The following is a 20951-nucleotide window of genomic DNA, read 5'->3' as shown; positions in this document are numbered from 1 at the left end:
GTTCATATTGTATACCTTGCAGCACTTTAACCTGATGTTCAACTTATTGTTATGAGTAATTCGTATTTGCTATATATAAAGAGCCATTAGTATGTTTAGTTATATCTTCCTATAACCCTGATGGTTGTAAACACAGCAGTCACCATCATGTGTATTAATGTCACTGATCCTGCACCCCCAGGCTCCTCCACCATGACCCTGCAGCGGAATGTCCCCACCCCCGTGCCTTTGCCGAAGGTGTACTACACACTGAAGGCTCGCCCGGCTGAGTGGCCGGTAGATTACTGTGAATGTCCTCTACACTGGCGACAGGTAAACAGGGCCGGGGAGGCCAGTGACGGCATCCGAGAGTGTAAGAGCAACGATGGAGGAGGGGAAATGTACAGGTGGGTGGAGCTAGTTTCCATCATTTGTCCTAACTCATACCTAGTCTCCCCCAAAAGATTTTGAGTCTTCTAGCTCGAACATGCCTCTTTTTCAGCAGATACTAGTGTAGGTGTATTACTTTCATAAGGAAAGCTCACTAGATGAAATGTCTCTTTGACCTTAGACTAGTGGCTATAGTCTTAAACTGGAGCTGGGGGTCGCATAGTAGTTAAAGTGTTAGCTCGTCGCGCCAAAGACATGGGTTCGATTCCCCACATTGGTACAATGTGTGAAGCCAATTTCTGGTGTCCCCACCGTGATATTGCTGGAATATTGCTAAAAGCGGCGTAAGGCTAAATTCACTCACTCACTCACTAGACTGGAGCTATTGCAGATCAAAGCTGTTGGTATCAAAGATCCATGCTGTAAATAGGGATCCACAATGTTACAGTGCATAGTGGCTGAGTTGCTGGTAGTCCCCATCTTCTAAACATGAAGTAAACAGAGAAACAAGTTAATGACTGAAGACCCTCTGTGTATTTGTGTAACAGATGGTATCTATTCAATACTCCTTTATTTATTTCCCCCTCAGTAATTCCAGGAGAGCTGAAATCCGTGATTTGAGATTATATTCCGAACAGCTATCCAAGATTCCACATGATCGTGTGTCCTTCACAGGTTCTGTGTGTCAGTGCGGAGAGAGCTGTACCCTGAAGTGGTCACCCTGGAGGATGGTAGCACCTCCACCCCCTGCCTGCCCGGCCACACCATCACTCTGGTGCCCCCTCTCACCATCACCAACCTGCTGCCCCTCGAGATGCACTACTACCTGAAGAAGACCGACATCTCTGGCAACCTCAAGCCGGGCAAGTCAGCAGCACTGCATGGGGTGAGACGCAGAGATACTGGTGCAAACTGCTCTTCAAGTGTAAACATATGGGGGCCTTACCCTTATCCTGTTGTGTGGAAGTATCACAATTCTTAATTTGTCCAGTAAATATTCATTTTTTCAGAGTCTACTTGTCTGAATTATTGACCATAAAGTCAGTGAATTATTGACCATAAAGTGAGTGAAGTTATATTCATTGTTGCTTAACTGTGAAAGTATTTAACATGAAGACAGTATCCAGCAATGTATCAAAGAGTTATGCTTAGATTTTGTTCAGTATGTTTATGGTAAAAGTAGCAACCTAAATATAGATATATACAAATGCGCATCCCCTGAAACAGTAAATTCTTCAGTATATCAATATGGCATTGCATGTCCAACATGTGTCTCCTCCATCCCTAAATGTGCCCTAGATGGGTCTTTCTGCCCTATGAAGCATGTCCAACATGTGTTTCCTCCAACCCTAAATGTGCCCCAGATGGGTCTTTCTGCCCTCTGAACCATGTCCAACATGTGTCTCGTCCAACACCAAATGTGCCCCAGATGGGTCTTTCTGCCCTATGAAGTATGTCCAACATGTGTTTCCTCCAACCCTAAATGTGCCCCAGATGGGTCTTTCTGCCCTCTGAACCATGTCCAACATGTGTTTCCTCCAACCCTAAATGTGCCCCAGATGGGTCTTTCTGCCCTCTGAACCATGTCCAACATGTGTTTCCTCCAACCCTAAATGTGCCCCAGATGGGTCTTTCTGCCCTCTGAACCATGTCCAACATGTGTCTCGTCCAACACTAAATGTGCCCTAGATGGGTCTTTCTGCCATGTGAAGCATGTCCAACATGTGTTTCCTCCAACCCTAAATGTGCCCCAATGGGTCTCCTTACCTTTTGAAGCATGTCCAACATGTGTCTCGTCCTACCCTAGGCTGACCTGCGCCATGACCTACTGCTGGGTGTCAATGTGGAGAACCTCCCCCAGTGCAAGGAACTGACCATCCCCCAAAGCACCACCAAGTACAGACTGAAGCTGCGTGTCTATGATGACAAGAAGCGACTGCTGGAGCTCATCCTCAGGATCAAGTCAGCCAGAGGAGGATCTCTGCAGGTAAGCCAGCATATTGTGTGGGAATACATAGACCTTACTTGTTATCACTGTTAATCCTGCATGATCGAAATCAGTTTTTATTCCTCAAGATTTTGTGGTCCAGACTTTATTGTTTACAGACCACTTGTATATAGCCAGAATAAAGTTTACAGGTAAACACTACTTGGTGATGTTGCTAGTGCTGATGTTGACATTGTGTTGTGAATGTCCAGCTGAGTCTGCAGGCCCCGTACTGGCTGGTGAACAAGTCCGGTCTGCCGCTGATATTCCGACAGGACAGCGCTCGGGCTGAGGCGGCGGGACAGCTGGAGGAGTATGAGTTGGCCCGAGTGTCACACCCACTGCTGTTCAGCTTCTCAGACAAAGAGGCACCCAATCTGTGAGTTGCTGTGTTTTAAAATGAGTAGTCATCTACCAATGTAATTCAGGGTCTCGCCTGTATCATTTTAGTTTTGCTGAATATTACTTTTTTAAGTTGATACCATTCTCTGTTAATGTAAAATGCTATCGTCTACTCCAGATTATTTCCAACTTTAGAATCTTGTCCGTGTTCAACAAAGCAATTTTAGGGGCGGTGGGGTAGTCTAGTGGTTAAAGCGTTGGCTCATCACACTGAAGATCCGGGTTCGATTCCCCACATGGGTACAATGTGTGAAGCCCATTTCTGGTGTTCCCCGCCATGATGTTGCTGGAATATTGCTAAAAGCGGCGTAAAACCAAACTCACTCACTCGCTCACAAAGCAATTTTAGTGCTAAAACTCTGGTAAATCTATGTTACGGTATGGAATCACTGTAGATGGATTGGCGGAACGGGGCTATGACCTGCGACAATGTACCTGTAATGCTTGTACTTATATCCTTTTACTGATTGTTATTTGAGTAACAGGGGGCCATGGCTGGCCCTCTTCTTTTAGGCAACGAAATTTGCTATGCAGAGTTACTTAAGCTTTCCAGAGCCCTGTGATTTAGCGTACACTTTCTCCATGTTTGTGGGAGAAGCCAGTTGTTAAGCTGCATCCCTCCAGGATTTCCACCTACATGACACTGACATGCCCTCATATAGCTGAGTCTTGGGTCCAACTCACTATCAAATAAGGCATGTATAATGATAACATGAATACACAAGGCTAAATTACTTCCAGCTTGCTTAGTCCTATTGCTGTTTACTGCCATGGAAATGCATGGGCTGACAAGATATTGGTGTACATGTGGTATATCAAAGATTTTCTATGTTTGCTAGTTGTATGATTTCATATACTAGAACTCCCATTGTGTTGTATGATTTCAGGTGCACCATGAGAGTTGGCAAATCTGTCCATGGCGAGAATGCTTTCCCACAGTGGTAAGAACTAAAGCTGTCAGGTATTAGGCTGCAGGTACTCTAACTATGGGTACACTTCATACTGTCAGGTGTTACTGCACTTCTATGGGTACTGTCAGGTGTTAGGCTGCAGGTACTCTAACTATGGGTACACTTCATACTGTCAGGTGTTAGGCTGCAGGTACTCTAACTATGGGTACACTTCATACTGTCAGGTGTTAGGCTGCAGGTACTCTAACTATGGGTACACTTCATACTGTCAGGTGTTAGGCTGCAGGTACTCTAACTATGGGTACACTTCATACTGTCAGGTGTTAGGCTGCAGGTACTCTAACTATGGGTACACTTCATACTGTCAGGTGTTAGGCTGCAGGTCAACTATGGTGACACTTCATACTGTCAGGTGTTAGGCTGCAGGTACTCTAACTATGGGTACACTTCATACTGTCAGGTGTTAGGCTGCAGGTACTCTAACTATGGGTACACTTCACACTGTCAGGTGTTGATTATTGTACCACATGATAGCTCCATGGTCTTCTGGGCAGGTGGGCTCACCTTAAATCATGTTAAAGCAGTGGTTTGTGTACCCTAGCTTGATATCCCATGTGTACAATGTGTGATGGCCATTGCTCATGTTCCTACTGTGATATTGCCAGAACATTCCGACGTGCAGTGTGAAACAATACGCTGTTACTCATGTGATTTTTTAATACAGTGTTTTTCAGCTGAATATTCTTCTTCATAGAGATCGTCCTTGGGGTACATATTATGCATTTTCCACGCTGAAAATGTCCTGTGACAGTTGTATCAATGTTTTTTGAATAAAAAGATTGTACAATAAATAAACTTTTTTATTTATTATACGGCCCCCACCTCGTGGAGTTACCTCCCGTTACGCATGCGCACCAACTGGGTAAGCACCTAGGTCCGTATCATCATTCCTTCTGCTGTCACTCACATGTGAAGACGTGTTCGATGTGCCGTGCAGCGCTGTTTTCTCCTAAAGAAATTGAAAGAGATAGAGACACCACCTGTATGTATGGTCTTTATTTTATGTCCTTGCAAGGACCTGTAAAGCTTCGCGGTCGGTTGTTTCATAATTGTGACTTTGTATTAATTATTTTACGCTAACTTTCCCGCGGTTTACGCACATGTTGCTCTGCCATGGCGGGAAGTTTAGCGTGCCACGTGGTTGTAATATTGCGTATTGAACCAACTATTTCTTCCCGTGGTAGCCTTCACGTATTTTTCAATGTTTTCTACGTGTATGTTAGCTGCTGGTCCGCTGTTAGCTACATGCTTGCGTGTTTGCTTTCAGGCGTTTTCCTCCTGTACGGTCTGTGGGCAGAGTATCCCACGGGCCGACAGACACGATAAGTCTATCGTCTGTCTGGAGAAGACGGACCATGTTGCCGAAACTTGTGAAATTTGCATGGGTTTTTCCCCCCGGGCCCAGAAGAGGAGGGCGGCCGATTTCCTCTTTTACAGAGAAATGCGTGAGGCGGGAGGGGAACTTACCCAGGTCCCCCCGTCTAAGGCTAAAAAGCCGCGCTCTAAGGGAAAAAAATCCCGTAGCCAGTCCCCTTCTCCCGCTACTAGTAGCGGTTTTGATATGACTTTAATCACACAGATGTTTCAGCAGCACGCAGACTCGATGAGGTCCCTCGTTCATGAGACGGTTGGAGGACTCCGGCAGGAGTTCCTCGCCCACTCTGAGCGTGGGGCGGAGAGTCTGGGGGTGGGATCGCCGAGCCCGGCTCGATCCCTCGGCCTTGAGGCGTCTGTAGATCCGTTGCCTCTGGCTTCGGGTCTGGACGCCTCGGCTGCCCCGGAGGGGGAGGCTTCGCTCCCAGTCCCCCTCTCGGAGTTGGCGCAGGGACCGTTGAGTATTCCTGGGGTTCCGATCCCTGCGCCCTCCCGCCCCATGAGAGCGGAGGCACCAGTTCTGCCTGGTCTGCCTCCAGCGTCTCGGGACCGGGGTCCGTGTATGATTGCAGGCACTGACGCGGGGCACTCTGTCTGCTCCTCCCTCTCTGCTGTACCTAGTGCTAGGCCGCCCACCGGGTCGGGGTTTCGGTCCTCTTCGCGAGGAGACCCAACCTCAGACTCGGGCTCGGGCGCCGAGTCTATGGATACTGGGGAGGTCGAGGAGCAGGAGGGTGCCTTCCGTTTTTCTTCGGCTCTGCGGGAGGTCCGGCAACGCATTGCCAAGTACCTACCCCAGGCCGCGGTGCCTGCCAGCTGCTCGGACTCGGCTGAGTTCCGCCTGCCAGGCGAGGCGTTTGCCCCCTAGGCAGCCTACGCAGACGCTGCTCCGTGTTCTTCCGTCGTTGGTCCAGGACGTGGTGGATCCCCTCCTGTCTGGGTCTCGCCTCCGTTTCGACTTGCCAGAGCTTGTCCGGAGGTACCAGCTGGGGGAGGATTCCCTGTTCGCGGTTCCGATGGTGGATGAGTGCGTGTTCACTTCGGTCGCCTTGGGGGGAGGCTCGGCTTCCTCCGGAGCAGCTCCGGCTGCTCGGCAAGGTCGGTTGACACCACCGTTTGCCCTCGCGGGCGCCCCCCTGCGGCATGCGTACAGTACCTACGAGGAGGTTTTCCGGAACGCTATGCAGCAGGTCAGGGTTGTGGTCCATGAGGCCTACCTCTCCTCGATACAGAGGTCGGCCTTGGAGGCAGAGGGGCATGCTGGAAACGTTTCTCCGCATGTCGTGCTACTCCGTCAGTTGTCCGAAGTGCAGGCCCACCTCGCTCGCGACTCTTTGCAGTCAGCTGCGTCGACGGTGATGTGCGCAGTCATGGGGATGCGCAAGCTGTGGCTGTCGACGTCTCGTTACTCGGCAGCGACACAGCAGACCTTGCTGGCCCTCCCCTTCCGTCTGGGAGCGACGCTGTTTCCCGGGGCACAGCAGGTCATACAAGGATTCTAAGGCCTTGTTGGAGCAACCGCGGGCTTCTCGCCCCCGCGCTCCCGTTCCACCTTCCTCCGCCGGGGTGCAGCCTACACCCGAGTCCGCTGGCTGGCTTCGGCCACTTGGCAGGGGTAGGCGGAGGCACAGGTCCGCCAAGGGTAAGGGCAAAGAGCAGTCCTCTTCGACTAGCTCCCAGCCTTTTCGCGGGCGCGGGAGGTCTGCCCCGAACTCCCGTTAACCCATCAGGCTGTCGATCCAGCCGTGTGTCACGCCCAGTCAGCTCCGCTACTCGGGACAACGCACGCGCTTTTACCCAACGTCCCAGTGGGAGGCCGCCTCTCTCTGTTCCTGCCGGAGTGGGAGAAGGCTACAAACAACACTTGGGTGCTGTCCACCATCAGTGTAGGCCATTTACCACTGTGGAAGCGAGGTCCGCCCGACTTCACCGGCATACGCCGCACTCCGGTGCCGTCATGTCAGGCAAGGGCGGACATATTGCGCGACGAAGTTCAGGCTCTGCTGGACAAGTCCGCAATCGAGCGCATTCCACCGGGAGAGGAACAGGCAGGATTTTACTCCACGTACTTCCTCGTCCCGAAGAAAGACGGCGGGTTCCGTCCCATTCTCAACCTCAAGGCGTTGAACCGCATGCTCAGAGTACCATCCTTCAAGATGGAGACACTGCGCTCGGTGATCTCCTCTGTTCAGCCCGGCGATTGGCTCACGTCAATCGACCTCAAGGATGCGTATCTGCATGTGCCCATACATCCATTGTTCAAGCAGTACCTTCGGTTCTCTTACGACGGGATGTGTTACCAATTCACGGTGCTACCCTTAGGCATATCCACTGCCCCAAGGGTGTTCACCAAGCTCATGTTAGTCCCGGCTACCCTCGCTTGCTCGCAAGGAAGGCGTTGTTACCCTTACCTCGACGACTGGTTGCTCGGAGCACTAACACAGCCAGCGAGCCTAGATGCTACTCACACAGTGATAGACATTCTAGTTCGACTGGGGTGGATCATCAACCTCAAGATATCCGACCTGGTACCCACCCAGGACTTGGTTTTTCTCGGGGCGAGATTCCAAACACACAAGGATCTAGTTTCCTTGTCGCCCGACCGGATCACCAGAGTACGGGAGATGGTATCTTCGTTCCTCTCCCAGCCCCAGGCACCAGCACGGACTTGGCTCCATCTACTGGGCCATATGGCGGCGACGATCTCTGTAGTGTGGCGGGCGCGGTTGAGGATGCGCCTATACAGCAAGCTTTGGCGAAGTCTGTGGGCTCACTCGAGGACCTGGAGCGCAGTCTCACAGTCCCCGGGTGGTTGACACCTCACCTTCAGTGGTGGACCAATGTCGGGAATCTCACCAGGGGTCCCCTTGAAATCCCGGCCGCCAGCTCTCACAGTTCAGACCGATGCGTCCCTCACGGGCTGGGGGGTTGTTCTGGGCAGTCTGTCGGTGTCCGGACTCTGGTCTGAAGCTGAAGCCCACCTTCACATCAACGTGTTGGAACTGAGAGCTGTGCGGTTGGTTTTCGAGCGCTTCGAGAGCATGTCCGTGGCCAGGTAGTCCGTCTTCAGTTGGACAACCAGACGGCCATGTCGTACATCCTGAAGCAGGGCGGCACGGTGTCCCCTGAAGGCCTCCAGGAGACGGGACTTTCTATTCTGGTGCGACCAGTGCGCGTTGTCAGGTACTCCCTGTTTATCTCCGGGGCTGGAGAACGTCGGGCAGACGCCTTCTCGGGCCGATCCTGGCCCCGCGACGAGTGGGATGCTCGACAGGCAGATTTTCAGAGTTATCTCCCAGTTGTACGGGTCGCTCCAGGTGGATCTGTTTGCGTCTGGCGGGACGAATCAGACACCCGCTGTTCTGCTCTACCGGACCCAGGGGCGCTGGCTGCCGCGCCTTCCTGCTGGATTGGACGGGCAGAGGGCTCTGGCATGCTTCCCGCCGTTACCACTCATTCCCCGTGTCCTTTCACAGCTGTCCACCCAGCCAGCTCGGCTGCTTGTGCTACTGGCACCGCTTTGGCCGCTACAGAGCTGGTTTCCGGTAATTCTCAGGTTTCTGGCTCAGCCTCCTGTTCTATTACCTTTACGACCGGACATTCTCACTTTCAGAACGGAGAGCCCACCCAAATCCAAGGATTCAGTGGGTGGCTTGGCCTCTGTCAGGTCTAGCCTCGAGGCACGCAGAATTCCTGCAGCAGTTGCAGACACAATTCTGGCTTCGGTAGGGATTCGGCAAACGCTCAGTATGAGGATAGGTGGTCCCGCTTATGCGCTGGTGTTCAGATAGGGGATTGCAGATCCCTTTTCTGCGGATTTAGTCCCAGTATTGGAGTTTTGCAAGCCCGCTTGGAAGAAGGCCTGGCGACGCCGACCATTTGGCGGCTACTCCACCGCTATTTCCACTTTTCACACCCCCGTCGATGGTGCTCTTCTGGGCAGCACCTCTCTCGCATAGCGCTCTCGCATGAATGGGTTCGACCTGCTGTCAGGCTTAACCAGCCCACCTTGGGATTTGTCAATTGTGCTCGATTGGCTGTCCGGTCCAACTTTCTCACACCTATCGGCTATTTCCATTCAGTTGTTAACTTGGAAGGCTGTTTTCAGGTGGCGTAACGCCTGGGCGTAGGGTCGGCGATTTACATGCTATGTCGTCCGACCCGGCGCTGACTGTGTTTCACACTGATCGTGTCAGTATTCGCCCCCAGATACGCATCACCGGAAGGGTCGATCACGCTTTCCATGTGACAGCTCCTATCGAACTTCCCACTCTTACCCAGCCTTCCACATCGGGGACCTCTGCAACGAGCACTCACCCGCTGGATGTCCGTAAGACCCTCAAAGTCTATATCAAACGAAACGCAGGGAATCCGCACGGGTACCCAGCTGTTCTGTTGTTACGGTGGCGGAAGGCTGGTGTGTCGGCAAGCAAGCAGACTTTGTCTCGCTGGCTAGTTTCGTGTATTTGTGCCGCTTATCAGGCTAAGGGCAAGCCTCCCCCTGAGGGGTTGAAGGCTCACTCGGTCAGGGCAGTAGCCGCATCAAAAGCTTTTGCATCGGCACTCCCCATTGAAGAGATCTGCTCTGCCGCTATTTGGAGCCGGCCTAGCACGTTATTTCGGCGTTATCAGCTCGATACGCATTCCCGTAATCGTGCGAGCTTTGTCCCTTCTGTTCTCTCCAGTGGACAGTGTCCTGCCACCCTGACCGAGTGAGTCTTGGTTCATTGGTTTTGTTTGACGCTGCTGTTCAATACTGAGTTTTATTGACATATCCGCTACTGGGAGCTAACTACCCACATTTCGATTCTCTAGGAGTATTTAGGTCGATTGTGAGTGTTTTGACATTCCCCCCTACGGTGCTCACTAATCGACACGTGGTGGGTGGGGCTTTGTTTACATTTCGCACCATGTGCGATTTACTATGCTAACATTTGGAGGTCGTCTTTGAGCACAAATCCTCCCTGTCAGTTCCCCTCCCATAATGCCTCTCGCGGACGCGAAAACTGGGACATACGACAGGTGAGTGTCATGGCGTCTGTTACATTATTTCAATTAACGATAGCTATTTGTATGTGCTTGGACAGAATTCCCTCCTCCCTGGCCTCCGGTCTTTGGGAGTCTGTGTTTATGCATAATATGTACCCCAAGGACGATCTCTATGAAGAAGAATTAACCAAACCTGAAGAGGTTTTCAATTCTTCGAAGAGAGTCGTCCTTGGTGTAGGGCCTCCCGCCTCCCCGCAATTCTGTTCACTGATGTATTCAGCAGAAGGAATGATGATACGGGCCTAGGTGCTTACCCAGTTGGAAAGCATGCTGTGAGGTAACTCCGTAGGTGGGGGCCGTATAATAAATAAAAAAGTTTATTTATTGTACAATCTTTTTATTCAAAAAACATTGATACAACTGTCACAGGACATTTTCAGCTTGGAAAATGCAAAATATGTACCCCAAGGACGACTCTCTTCGAAGAATTGAAAACCTCGTCAGGTTTGGTTAAGTTTTACATTCAGGACAATTTGGCAAAGGATGATGTAAAACAGAAACTTTTAGTTTCTGTTTGGAAAAATCCCTGAGGAGATTCCTAGTCAGAATTCAAGAATCCAGATTCCAAGCCGTTATGCTTGTAGTAAGGGCTAACTTTGTGATTGTGTGCTCAGACACTGACTCAGGTTCATCATTATCATCAGGCCTCTTGCCTGGATCACTGTTCGTTCTTACCTAGCACTTGAAACCTCACTGGCTTGTCTGGTGCTGACTTGTTCATTTACAGGTTGTTGAAATACACAGTGCCATTCAGAAAGTGGTCATGTATAACATATGTTACATGTAGTAATACTGCTGGAATAATACTGACTTCCTGACATTCTGAAGGTGTAAGCGTTTCTCCCTGGAGCGAGGGATCGGCATGAGGCAGCTTCACATAGTACCTCGACAGAACAACAGACCAGACTGGTTAGTAGATCTGCAAACCCAGGCCTGACAGCGCTTCTTATTAGCCATTCCTAACAGCATTCAGTAAGTGTGGTGTCACTAACATTGCTTGCAGCCATCTTGGCAAGCATCCATCGGGATGAAGGATTACCTCCCCTTCTATAGAATTAATACTTCTCTGTGCTCTTGGGAATGGCTAGCTTTACTTTTGCATATATATTTCTATTGACTTTAAAAATGTTATTTTAGTAAAACAATAATATGTATACCTTTAATATGATATTAAATGACTTTAGATATGTGATCAAATATTCTTTTTAATCATTTTCTTCCTTATCAATTTTAGTCAAAATCTAAGTTTATATCTAAAGAAGAAAATATGTTTTCATAATGGCTGACTCCTATCAGAAGTGAAGGTTTTGCTGCTGGTATGCAGTTAGGAAGTAAAGATATTACATATGTTAAACACTGTAACTTGTGAATGGTGACAGTTGTCAGGTTCTTCCATGTCTTTTGTACTGTTTGTTGTGGTGCCTTCTTCTTTAATTCTTTTAGTATCCTTTCTTATTTTCTTTCTTTACATTCTTGTTTGTTTTGGTAAAGGATTTGATAATTGACCTAAATAATAATTATTTTTGGTAGTTCACTTTGTTGCCCAGGGATATTAATTTGATGTCTTTTGTTAGTAGACAGTACTAATAATTCCTTGTGAATTTACAACCTTGTTTATCTGTAAGATCAGAATTCCTCAATGACTTTGTGTATTTAGGTATCAGAATCTCGTGTTCCGCTCCCAGATTCACTGATATTCTGATGAATGGTTTGTTAACACCCTTGATGCGTCAACGTGTTAGACTTGCATACCCTCTAGCAGTTCCTCCCGCATTACAAGCAGTAACATAATGTAGTCACTGCTCACAGCAGTAGTGAACCCAGCTGACTGGTTAATGTGTGACTGAGGTGTAGCGAGGTAGTCTGTGCCACCTGTACGTGCTGGAGTAGCTGTGGTGCATGTACCCTACCGGTGTGTGTGTGCATGCGTGCATGCGTGCATGCATTTTAAGGGTGGGGGTCAAAAGTGTGTCTGTAAAACATGTAATTGAGTTGACCTCACCTATGACTGTATGTACTGATCTATGTTTCTCTCCTTCTCCTCCCCCCCAATGCTGACAGTGACCCCATCTGTCTACCTCACACCATCTCCCATACCACCAGGTACAACACTTGTACACTCTCAGTGTATGTAGCCCAACACCTCTCATAGTCTGACACTCATGTATTCTGAATGCATGTCATATGTCTTTATGTCAAATATTCAGTCTATACATTCAGTTTATACATTCTACTTAATAGTATTCATTGGTTGTTTAACTTAGGGGAGTGGATCTGAAGAAACACCAAGATGCAGTATGCATAAAGTTGTGCGAGATGTTTAAATGAGTAAGGGGGCTACATGCACTGACAGAAGTAATAACAGCATGTTGTATCCTGAGTTGTGTTCATTTATATTTAAAGTTACTAGATGACTGCATTATTCCATGAAGAAATGTAGCATGATCGTGACTTCCGACACTTAAACATTGACCTGCAGTTGTAACACAAGACTTCTTTGTGGAACATATTGTAATGTGGAGAATAAGTATATTGTAATGAGAGAATAAGTATATTGTAATGAGAGAAGAAGTATATTGTAATGAGAGAATAAGTATATTGTAATGTGGAGAATAAGTATATTGTAATGAGATATTGTAATGAGAGAATAAGTATATTGTAATGAGAGAATAAGTATATTGTAATGAGAGAATTAGTATGTGGAGAATAAGTATATTGTAATGTGGAGAATAAGTATATTGTAATGTGGAGAATAAGTATATTGTAATGAGAGAATAAGTATATTGTAATGAGAGAATAAGTATATTGTAATGTGGAGAATAAGTATATTGTAATGAGATGTAATGAGAGAATAAGTATATTGTAATGAGAGAATAAGTATATTGTAATGAGAGAATAAGTATGAGAAATAAGTATATTGTAATGTGGAGAATAAGTATATTGTAATGTGGAGAATAAGTATATTGTAATGAGAGAATAAGTATATTGTAATGAGAGAATAAGTATATTGTAATGTGGAGAATAAGTATATTGTAATGAGATATTGTAATGAGAGAATAAGTATATTGTAATGTGGAGAATAAGTATATTGTAATGAGAGAATAAGTATGTGGAGAATAAGTATATTGTAATGTGGAGAATAAGTATATTGTAATGTGGAGAATAAGTATATTGTAATGAGAGAATAAGTATATTGTAATGAGAGAATAAGTATATTGTAATGAGAGAATAAGTATATTGTAATGAGAGAATAAGTATGTGGAGAATAAGTATATTGTAATGTGGAGAATAAGTATATTGTAATGAGAGAATAAGTATATTGTAATGAGAGAATAAGTATATTGTAATGTGAGAATAAGTATATTGTAATGTAATGAGAGAATAAGTATGTGTAATGAGAATAAGTATATTGTAATGAGAGAATAAGTATGTTGAGAAATAAGTATATTGTAATGAGGAGAATAAGTATATTGTAATGTGGAGAATAAGGAGAATAAGTATATTGTAATGAGAGAATAAGTATATTGTAATGTGGAGAATAAGTATATTGTAATGAGATATTGTAATGAGAGAATAAGTATATTGTAATGAGAGAATAAGTATATTGTAATGAGAGAATAAGTATGTGGAGAATAAGTATATTGTAATGAGAGAATAAGTATATTGTAATGAGAGAATAAGTATATTGTAATGAGAGAAGAAGTATATTGTAATGTGGAGAATAAGTATATTGTAATGAGAGAATAAGTATATTGTAATGTGGAGAATAAGTATATTGTAATGAGAGAATAAGTATATTGTAATGAGAGAATAAGTATGTGGAGAATAAGTATATTGTAATGAGAGAATAAGTATATTGTAATGAGAGAATAAGTATATTGTATATTGTAATGAGAGAATAAGTATATTGTAATGAGAGAATAAGTATATTGAATAAGTATATTGTAATGAGAGAATAAGTATATTGTAATGAGAGAATAAGAATGTGGAGAATAAGTATATTGTAATGAGAGAATAAGTATATTGTAATGAGAGAATAAGTATATTGTAATGAGAGAATAAGTATATTGTAATGAGAGAAATGAGAGAATAAGTATATTGTAATGAGAGAATAAGTATTTTGATGATGTATATTTCATAGAAACTTAGAAAAATTACAAGTCAGATTTTGCACTTTAAGTCTCACACTTTGATCTTATTCTGTTTGATGACAGAAGATATTTTTGGTTTTGTCATACATTTTTTTTATATTTTTACCAGATTTTTTCATTTTCTTTTTGTCTATTAGTGCATCTCCTAATTTTGTTGTACTTTGTTGTTCTTATGTTATGTGAATGATTTGAATGATAAATAACCAATCCTTATTTACAACTTTTGTCAAAAGCATGGAAGTTCTGGCATGAAATACTTATTTTTAGAACTAAACGTTTCTAGGTGATCTGCAAGTTGCTTCTAGTGCTCATGTATATGAATGTGAAAGTATTTTCTTGATACAACCATACAACATTAAGACTGTTGAGTTACCCTATCTGTGACTGACACCTGGACTTGATGCCAGAGGGCATCACGGGAACACGTCAATTATCATTTAGAGAGAAGCTATGTTAAATGTCACAATATGTTTGTCATTGTATTGATTCTTAACTAAGGAGTCAGGGTTTTGTATCACCTGTATTTGATTGTTCCTAAACTGGTATGTACCTGCTGTGGCAGTATATTATATACAGCACATGTATGATTCAAAGCATTTAGTTGTGATCAAGCCTTTATTGATGATGCTGTGATGTATAGTTTGAATCCAGAGGTGAGTATGTCTGGGTTGGTCAGTATTCAATATTGTGTAAGTCTTAGACATGTATATCTGAAGGCCTCAATATCAACCAGGTAAAGCTGGGAACCTAAGACTCAAATACACACATTTCATTAAAAGGGGACATCCTTGTAGAACGAATTTCCTGTGTCATTTCTTGCAAGTATTTTGAATGTTCACCCAAGGTAAGCCCTGTGTACCTCATTGCCCATCATGCACATTGTTTCAGGGTGTACAACATCGGTATAGAAGTGAGCCCAGGCCGGGGGAACTACAGGGACACCAACATTGTAACATTTGCTCCTAGATATGTCATTGACAACCAGTCACAGAGAACACTGTCCATCGCCCAGAAACACTACACAGAGAAACAGGTAGGACGTACCTTTTGCTGCTGATGGTGGAGTAGACAGATGGTAAAAGCAGGGCTTCTGTCCGTGCATCAGATAAGGTTAATGGCAATGATTATACACTGTGGAGTCATGTTTAGCACTATACCCTCACAGGGTCTTTTTCAATACCCAGTAATATGTCAGGTGAGAAGTGAGAACGAGGGGTCACTGTGTTCATTGTCATTATTATAATTATATTATTCAGTTGAGCTCAGAGGAGTACTTGACCGCACTGCCAAACTGCAAGCTGCCCTTCCACTGGCCACGCCAGGATTTGGACCAGCTGTTGTGTGTCCTGATGCTGGATGCAGTGGGCTGCAACTGGTCAGGGGGCTTCAGGATCGACAAGGTCAACTCATTCCACATCAACATGAGGTGTGTTTCTTATATTTATTCACTCTCATTCATTCATTCATTCATTCATTCATTCATTCATTCATTCATTCATTCATTCATTCACTCACTCACTCACTCACTCACTCACTCACTCACTCACTCACTCACTCACTCACTCACTCACTCCTATAAATATCCCTCTGGGTTGTAGAGATGGCCAAGGAGATTGCCTGCTGCTGAAGGTGGAGGTTGTACTCCAGGGACCGACATTCTTCATCATGTTTGCTGATGCTGACATCCAGCCGCCACCATTCCGAATAGACAACCTGTCAGAGGTAGGTACAACAGCTTCAGAAGCAGGGATCACAAAAGGTCCTCAGTATTGCTTCTTACTGGATCATGTAGTCAATGTTGATGACTTGGTCTGTGCCTCCTTGTTACTGAAACTGTTTGTTTTTTCATAGGTCCCAGTGTATTTCAACCAAGCGAAAACAAGCCAAGCCAAGTTCCGCACGCTCCTGAAGCCACATTCCAGCAGTAAGCAGCAGTCTTTTATGACCACCTTTTGATATTTTGATATTTTTACTATTCCTGTTGAAACACATGGCATGGAAGCTCTTAGGTCAGTGTTTAACTTTAATCTTACAAGTTGATCGAGTTATTGTCTTGGTTTTGAGTAAGCTATGCCTTCATCTGTCTGACAGTGTCCTATGCATGGGATGAGCCGACACTGGAGCCGTTCCTGACACTGCAGATCCAGGGTGGCCAGTCTGCTGACTACAACATGAACAAGCTGGAGGAGGAACATCAACTGTGCTACGAGAACTTCCTCTATCTGGCAGTCACAAACACCTTTGACATGTATGATTTACTTGTGGATTTCAGAAACTATCTTGGAGTCACGACTGTCATAACTCGCATATTCCAGCAACTTCGGTAGTCTGTTGGATCTAAATCACTCCATGATTCTCAGAACAGAAAAAAAGAGATTCTTTGAAACAAACTAAATTTAGTATGCAGGTGGTACTTAACTGACATTTCTATTCTGATAAAATAATGCTGAAAATATTCTTTGAATCCTTACCTCCTCAACAGTTTTTCTTCATTGTGTCACAAGATTTGTTGCTGAGGAAATCATGCTTGTATTACAGGAACTGGAAGGGTCCAGAATCACACCTGGTCATAGACTGTGTGCATAACAACAATCTGGTCTTCAAGAGACAGGTGAGTGTGTTTATTCTCTTCGTACAAGACTGGTATCTATTCATACAATGTCACTCTCAGACCTCTTGTTCTACTGAAAATGGCCTCATGTGTAAAACGTTTATATTACGCTCTCTCACACATACCCTTCACTAACGTGATTTAGGAGAAAGGGAAGAGAGATCAGCTTTGGCGCATGACAAGTTCAGGGATGCTTGAACATGAGGGGTCAATGCCACCACGTGACCCCCAGAAGAAGTCGACGACGACACCCTACCCCGGCCTGGTGTTGGACATCAGGGACATCGCCCCCCAGCCAGGAAGGTGTGTACCGCTGGTGTTGAAGAAGCCAGATGAGAGGAGGAAGTCGACACAGACGTGGAGGTTTACAGAGGTATGTCTACTCCGGGTCAGCAGATTCTCTCCATGCACTTCCTTATGCTGGTGTTCCAAGACATGTCAGGGGTGTGTAATATTAGGGACACCATTAGGACATACAGTCAGGCCGCGGTAATCCGGTCCTCGTTAATCCGAATCCCCTGACTTCCGAACGCTACTCACCGGGCACCAAATCATCTCCCTATATATTGTTTATAATTGACACCTCATTAGTCTGATGATTCAGTTTCCACCTCTGAACGCTGGTCAGTCGGAACGGATTGGACTAATTAAGTTGTAAACAGCTGCGTTAATCCGGACACATGCTTCGGCAGCGGGTCCACAATAACATTGTCAAAGAGCAAAGTAACGATGTAAATTGAATAAACTAATGAATAAAATCCATAATTTACGTATAGGTACCGATTTCTTGCTTAATATGTTCAAAATAGCATTATTTTACCCAAAACTTTCGTCTAAATCTAAAAGTTTTCGTTTACGAGGATACCATTGCCGTAATATGATTGGCTGCCTTAGGTCACGTGTCTGATTTTGACCAATCACGACCCTTATAGCAGACTGTAGCGAAAAAGTGTCATTAGAAACCAATTTTTATCCAATAATATCGCTTCTTACAACTGTGAAAATACTCTCGGCAAGGGTTCAGTGATGTTGTTGATGTTCAGAGCTTTCGAACGATACCCGACATCAAACGATTCGCCTCCCATGTTATTCATACGACGCTTCGAAAACGGAGGTATTTTCCGTTGTTATGTCAAGTTACCGAGCGGAAAGCCACAGATATCGGGAAATAGGCGACCATACATATTATTTAAGAAATCTTTTTATAATAATTTTCTGATGACGTAAAAATGAAAATAAAAGGGAAAGGCACAGGCATGTTATGACATGTCACAAATGGAAAAAAATCGCCATAGTTTTTGAATAATATTATAAAAATAAACTTCATATTTATCAACAGTAGGATTAGATCTTTTAAATGGTGTATGGGATGTAGTAGCAATAACATTTTACAAGCTTATAATTTCCTTCATAAACATAGGCTTCATCTATGACCTCAGAGTCTCGATAGTAAGGAAAGATATCAAGGGGAAGTAACTCGGTGCATATACTGTGGTTTCAGCAGTACAAACGTTTCACTATCCGAACGTTTTTTTTAAAAAACCAAAGTGTTCGTATTAACGAGGTCTGACTGTATACAACAATACAGAGGTGGTATTCAGCTGCTCAAGGACATCATCTCAGTTCTATACTTCTTTCTACTGTCCATTAAGTGAACTTTACCTACAGTCCGTTTGGCTCAAAAGCGGACCGATGAATTGCAATCTAACTCAAAAACTAATAAACATAAAATACTCAATGAAATGCTGATCATAATCAAAACATCATACCCACTCTGTGAGGTTTTTGCAGAATTTATGTCCTAAAATTAAAAAAGTTGTTTAACAAACTATCATTAAAATATTGACACAGTTCACTGTTTGTTACGAGGGAGGAGTGCAGAGAAAGGGACAGCCAGGTGTTCGAGAAGCACGTTCACAGACAAAGTTATTTATTCATTAACCTGTGCTGTGCCGTCTCCATCCGTTCTCGAACACCTGGCTGTCCCTTTCTCTGCACTCCTCCCTCGTAACAAATAGTGAACTGTGTCAATATTTTAATGATAGATTGTTAAACAACTTTTTAATTTTTAGGACATAAATTCTGCAAAAACCTCACAGAGTGGGTATGATGTTTTGATTATGATCAGCATTTCATTGAGTATTTTATGTTTATTAGTTTTGAGTTAGATTGCAATTCATCGGTCCGCTTTTGAGCCAAACGGACTATACCACGGACCTGATAACTGCATAGATGTAATTAGTCTATAGACTAGTGTTCGCAGATTTGTACACCGATTTCTGATACTGTAATCCAACAATGTGGTCAGTTAGGCAATTCCATCAAATATTTGTGAACTTATCTCTTTCTTCCTCACCTTCCACCCCATCCCTCCACTGTTCCCTGCTGTATGGTGGTGTTTGTGTTGTAGGATGGTCGACTCTGCTGCAGTGCTGGGACTCTCTGTGTCCAGTCAATAGACGGTGTCCGGGGACTGCAAGATGGTACATGCTCTGCCATATGTGAATTGAATAACAGATGCAAAGAATTAAAAAACACTAAGGGTTTAGTTAAATCGCAGACATTGTAGGTTTTCTTCTTTAATACAAGTCATCAAAGTAGAGGCATCCTCGTCTGTGTACCAATTAGTTCATCCTGCCTCCTCAGTATGTGTATCAACTGTTGACTGCCGCAGGTGCGATTGCTGTGCTGGGTCCCTGGCAGTCACAGGGGGAGAGTGAGGCTCCGATCCCGACCCCATCCCACATGCAGATATCTCGCAGCAAGCTTCGCCCTGGCTCAGGAGTGCTGGTCATCAGAGTGAAGATGGAGGGGCCTATCCGTGTGCTGCAGATCTCCGACAGACAGCAGGCGGTAAGTTGTATATCTAGGTGTCTGAGCTTCTTCGACAGACAGTTAGATTTGCCCCAGGCTTCTTCAACAAAACAACACAAAACCAATGAAAGATAAATGTTTTTATCAAGACAGTGTGAAGACATGACATTGACATTTTTGCTTAATTAATAGTAGTAACTGTCTGACTGGGAAGAACAGCGCTGACTATTAACCAATGAACTATTGTGTTCGACTTATATAACCCAGATATTTATGAGCAGTGTCTGATTCACTGTTGTTTGACTCCAGAGTCTAAGCAGGAGGACGGTTGGGGAGTGGGAGGTCTATGACCATGTACAGAAAGACAAAAAGAGTCCGGGATCACCCAAGGCAGAACTTGTTCCCAACCAGAACATGGAGGTCATTTTCAACCTTAAAGGAGGACTTGGGGTATCTCTTGTCAACTCTGTACCCGAGGAACTTGTCTATATATCCCTCTCAAACATCACTGTGGAGCTGACCTCTAAAGTTGACCTCATGACCTTGGACCTCAGTGTGGGAGAAGTTCAGGTAAATGACTTCTTGGGCTGCATCGTCAGTCTTGTAGTATTTGCTTATGTGCGAAAAAAATCAACTTCTTCTGTTATGTAATACAAGAATACATAGCCAGAATGAGAGATTGCTTTAGACATATCCTTGAGGTTCAGTGCTGACTTCCTTGCAGATTGACAATCAGTTTCTGGGTGCTCAGCGTCCTGTGATGATGTATGTGACGCCGATGTCTCGTAAGGACGTCCCTGATAACACACCAGCTCTCCACATCACAGCTCACAAAGTCCCGAGCACCAAGTGGAATGCCGACATCTTCAAGGTACACAAATGAAGGGCAGCGTTGGTACAGTGTTCTTGACTTTAGAAATACACTGCACAGAGTTGTGTCCCTTATTGGTGGCAGGAGCAGCTGTGCATGGGTCCAAATCCTTGATCATTGGTTGTCAGCATTGGTACTCATGCATCTTGATGTCTCTATGTCAACGTGACCTGCATCACTTTAGGCTTTCCTTCTATATCAGTCTCACTTTCATAACCAACAGTTCAAGTTGGTGTAAAGCCAAATACTCAATCAAAACATACTTTAACATGGCCTACTCAGTGTCTTGTATCTGTTTAACTATGTAAGCATTGCTCATGTGAATACATAGATCTGTTCCTGTGCTTATGTA

The 20951-nt window shown here is 44.8% G+C and overlaps 1 protein-coding gene across 1 annotated transcript in view; it reads left to right on the top strand.

Moving 5' to 3' along the window:
- LOC124255208 (vacuolar protein sorting-associated protein 13D-like) overlaps positions 1 to 20951 on the top strand; it is a 43110-nt gene that overhangs the window by 7242 nt on the left and 14917 nt on the right. The window contains 17 exon segments of the mRNA XM_046689045.1: positions 182 to 386; positions 1045 to 1255; positions 2177 to 2356; positions 2569 to 2735; positions 3646 to 3699; positions 10981 to 11061; positions 15192 to 15336; positions 15560 to 15729; positions 15902 to 16025; positions 16155 to 16227; positions 16395 to 16551; positions 16842 to 16914; positions 17060 to 17287; positions 19325 to 19397; positions 19589 to 19767; positions 20038 to 20298; positions 20453 to 20599. Coding sequence (XP_046545001.1) covers positions 182 to 386; positions 1045 to 1255; positions 2177 to 2356; positions 2569 to 2735; positions 3646 to 3699; positions 10981 to 11061; positions 15192 to 15336; positions 15560 to 15729; positions 15902 to 16025; positions 16155 to 16227; positions 16395 to 16551; positions 16842 to 16914; positions 17060 to 17287; positions 19325 to 19397; positions 19589 to 19767; positions 20038 to 20298; positions 20453 to 20599 — 2528 coding nt within the window.

This window comes from Haliotis rubra, unplaced genomic scaffold, assembly GCF_003918875.1.
Source record: "Haliotis rubra isolate DU_JTF1 unplaced genomic scaffold, ASM391887v1 Scf598, whole genome shotgun sequence".
Lineage (NCBI taxonomy): Eukaryota > Metazoa > Mollusca > Gastropoda > Lepetellida > Haliotidae > Haliotis > Haliotis rubra.
This window is presented reverse-complemented; position numbering and strand designations above follow the sequence as displayed.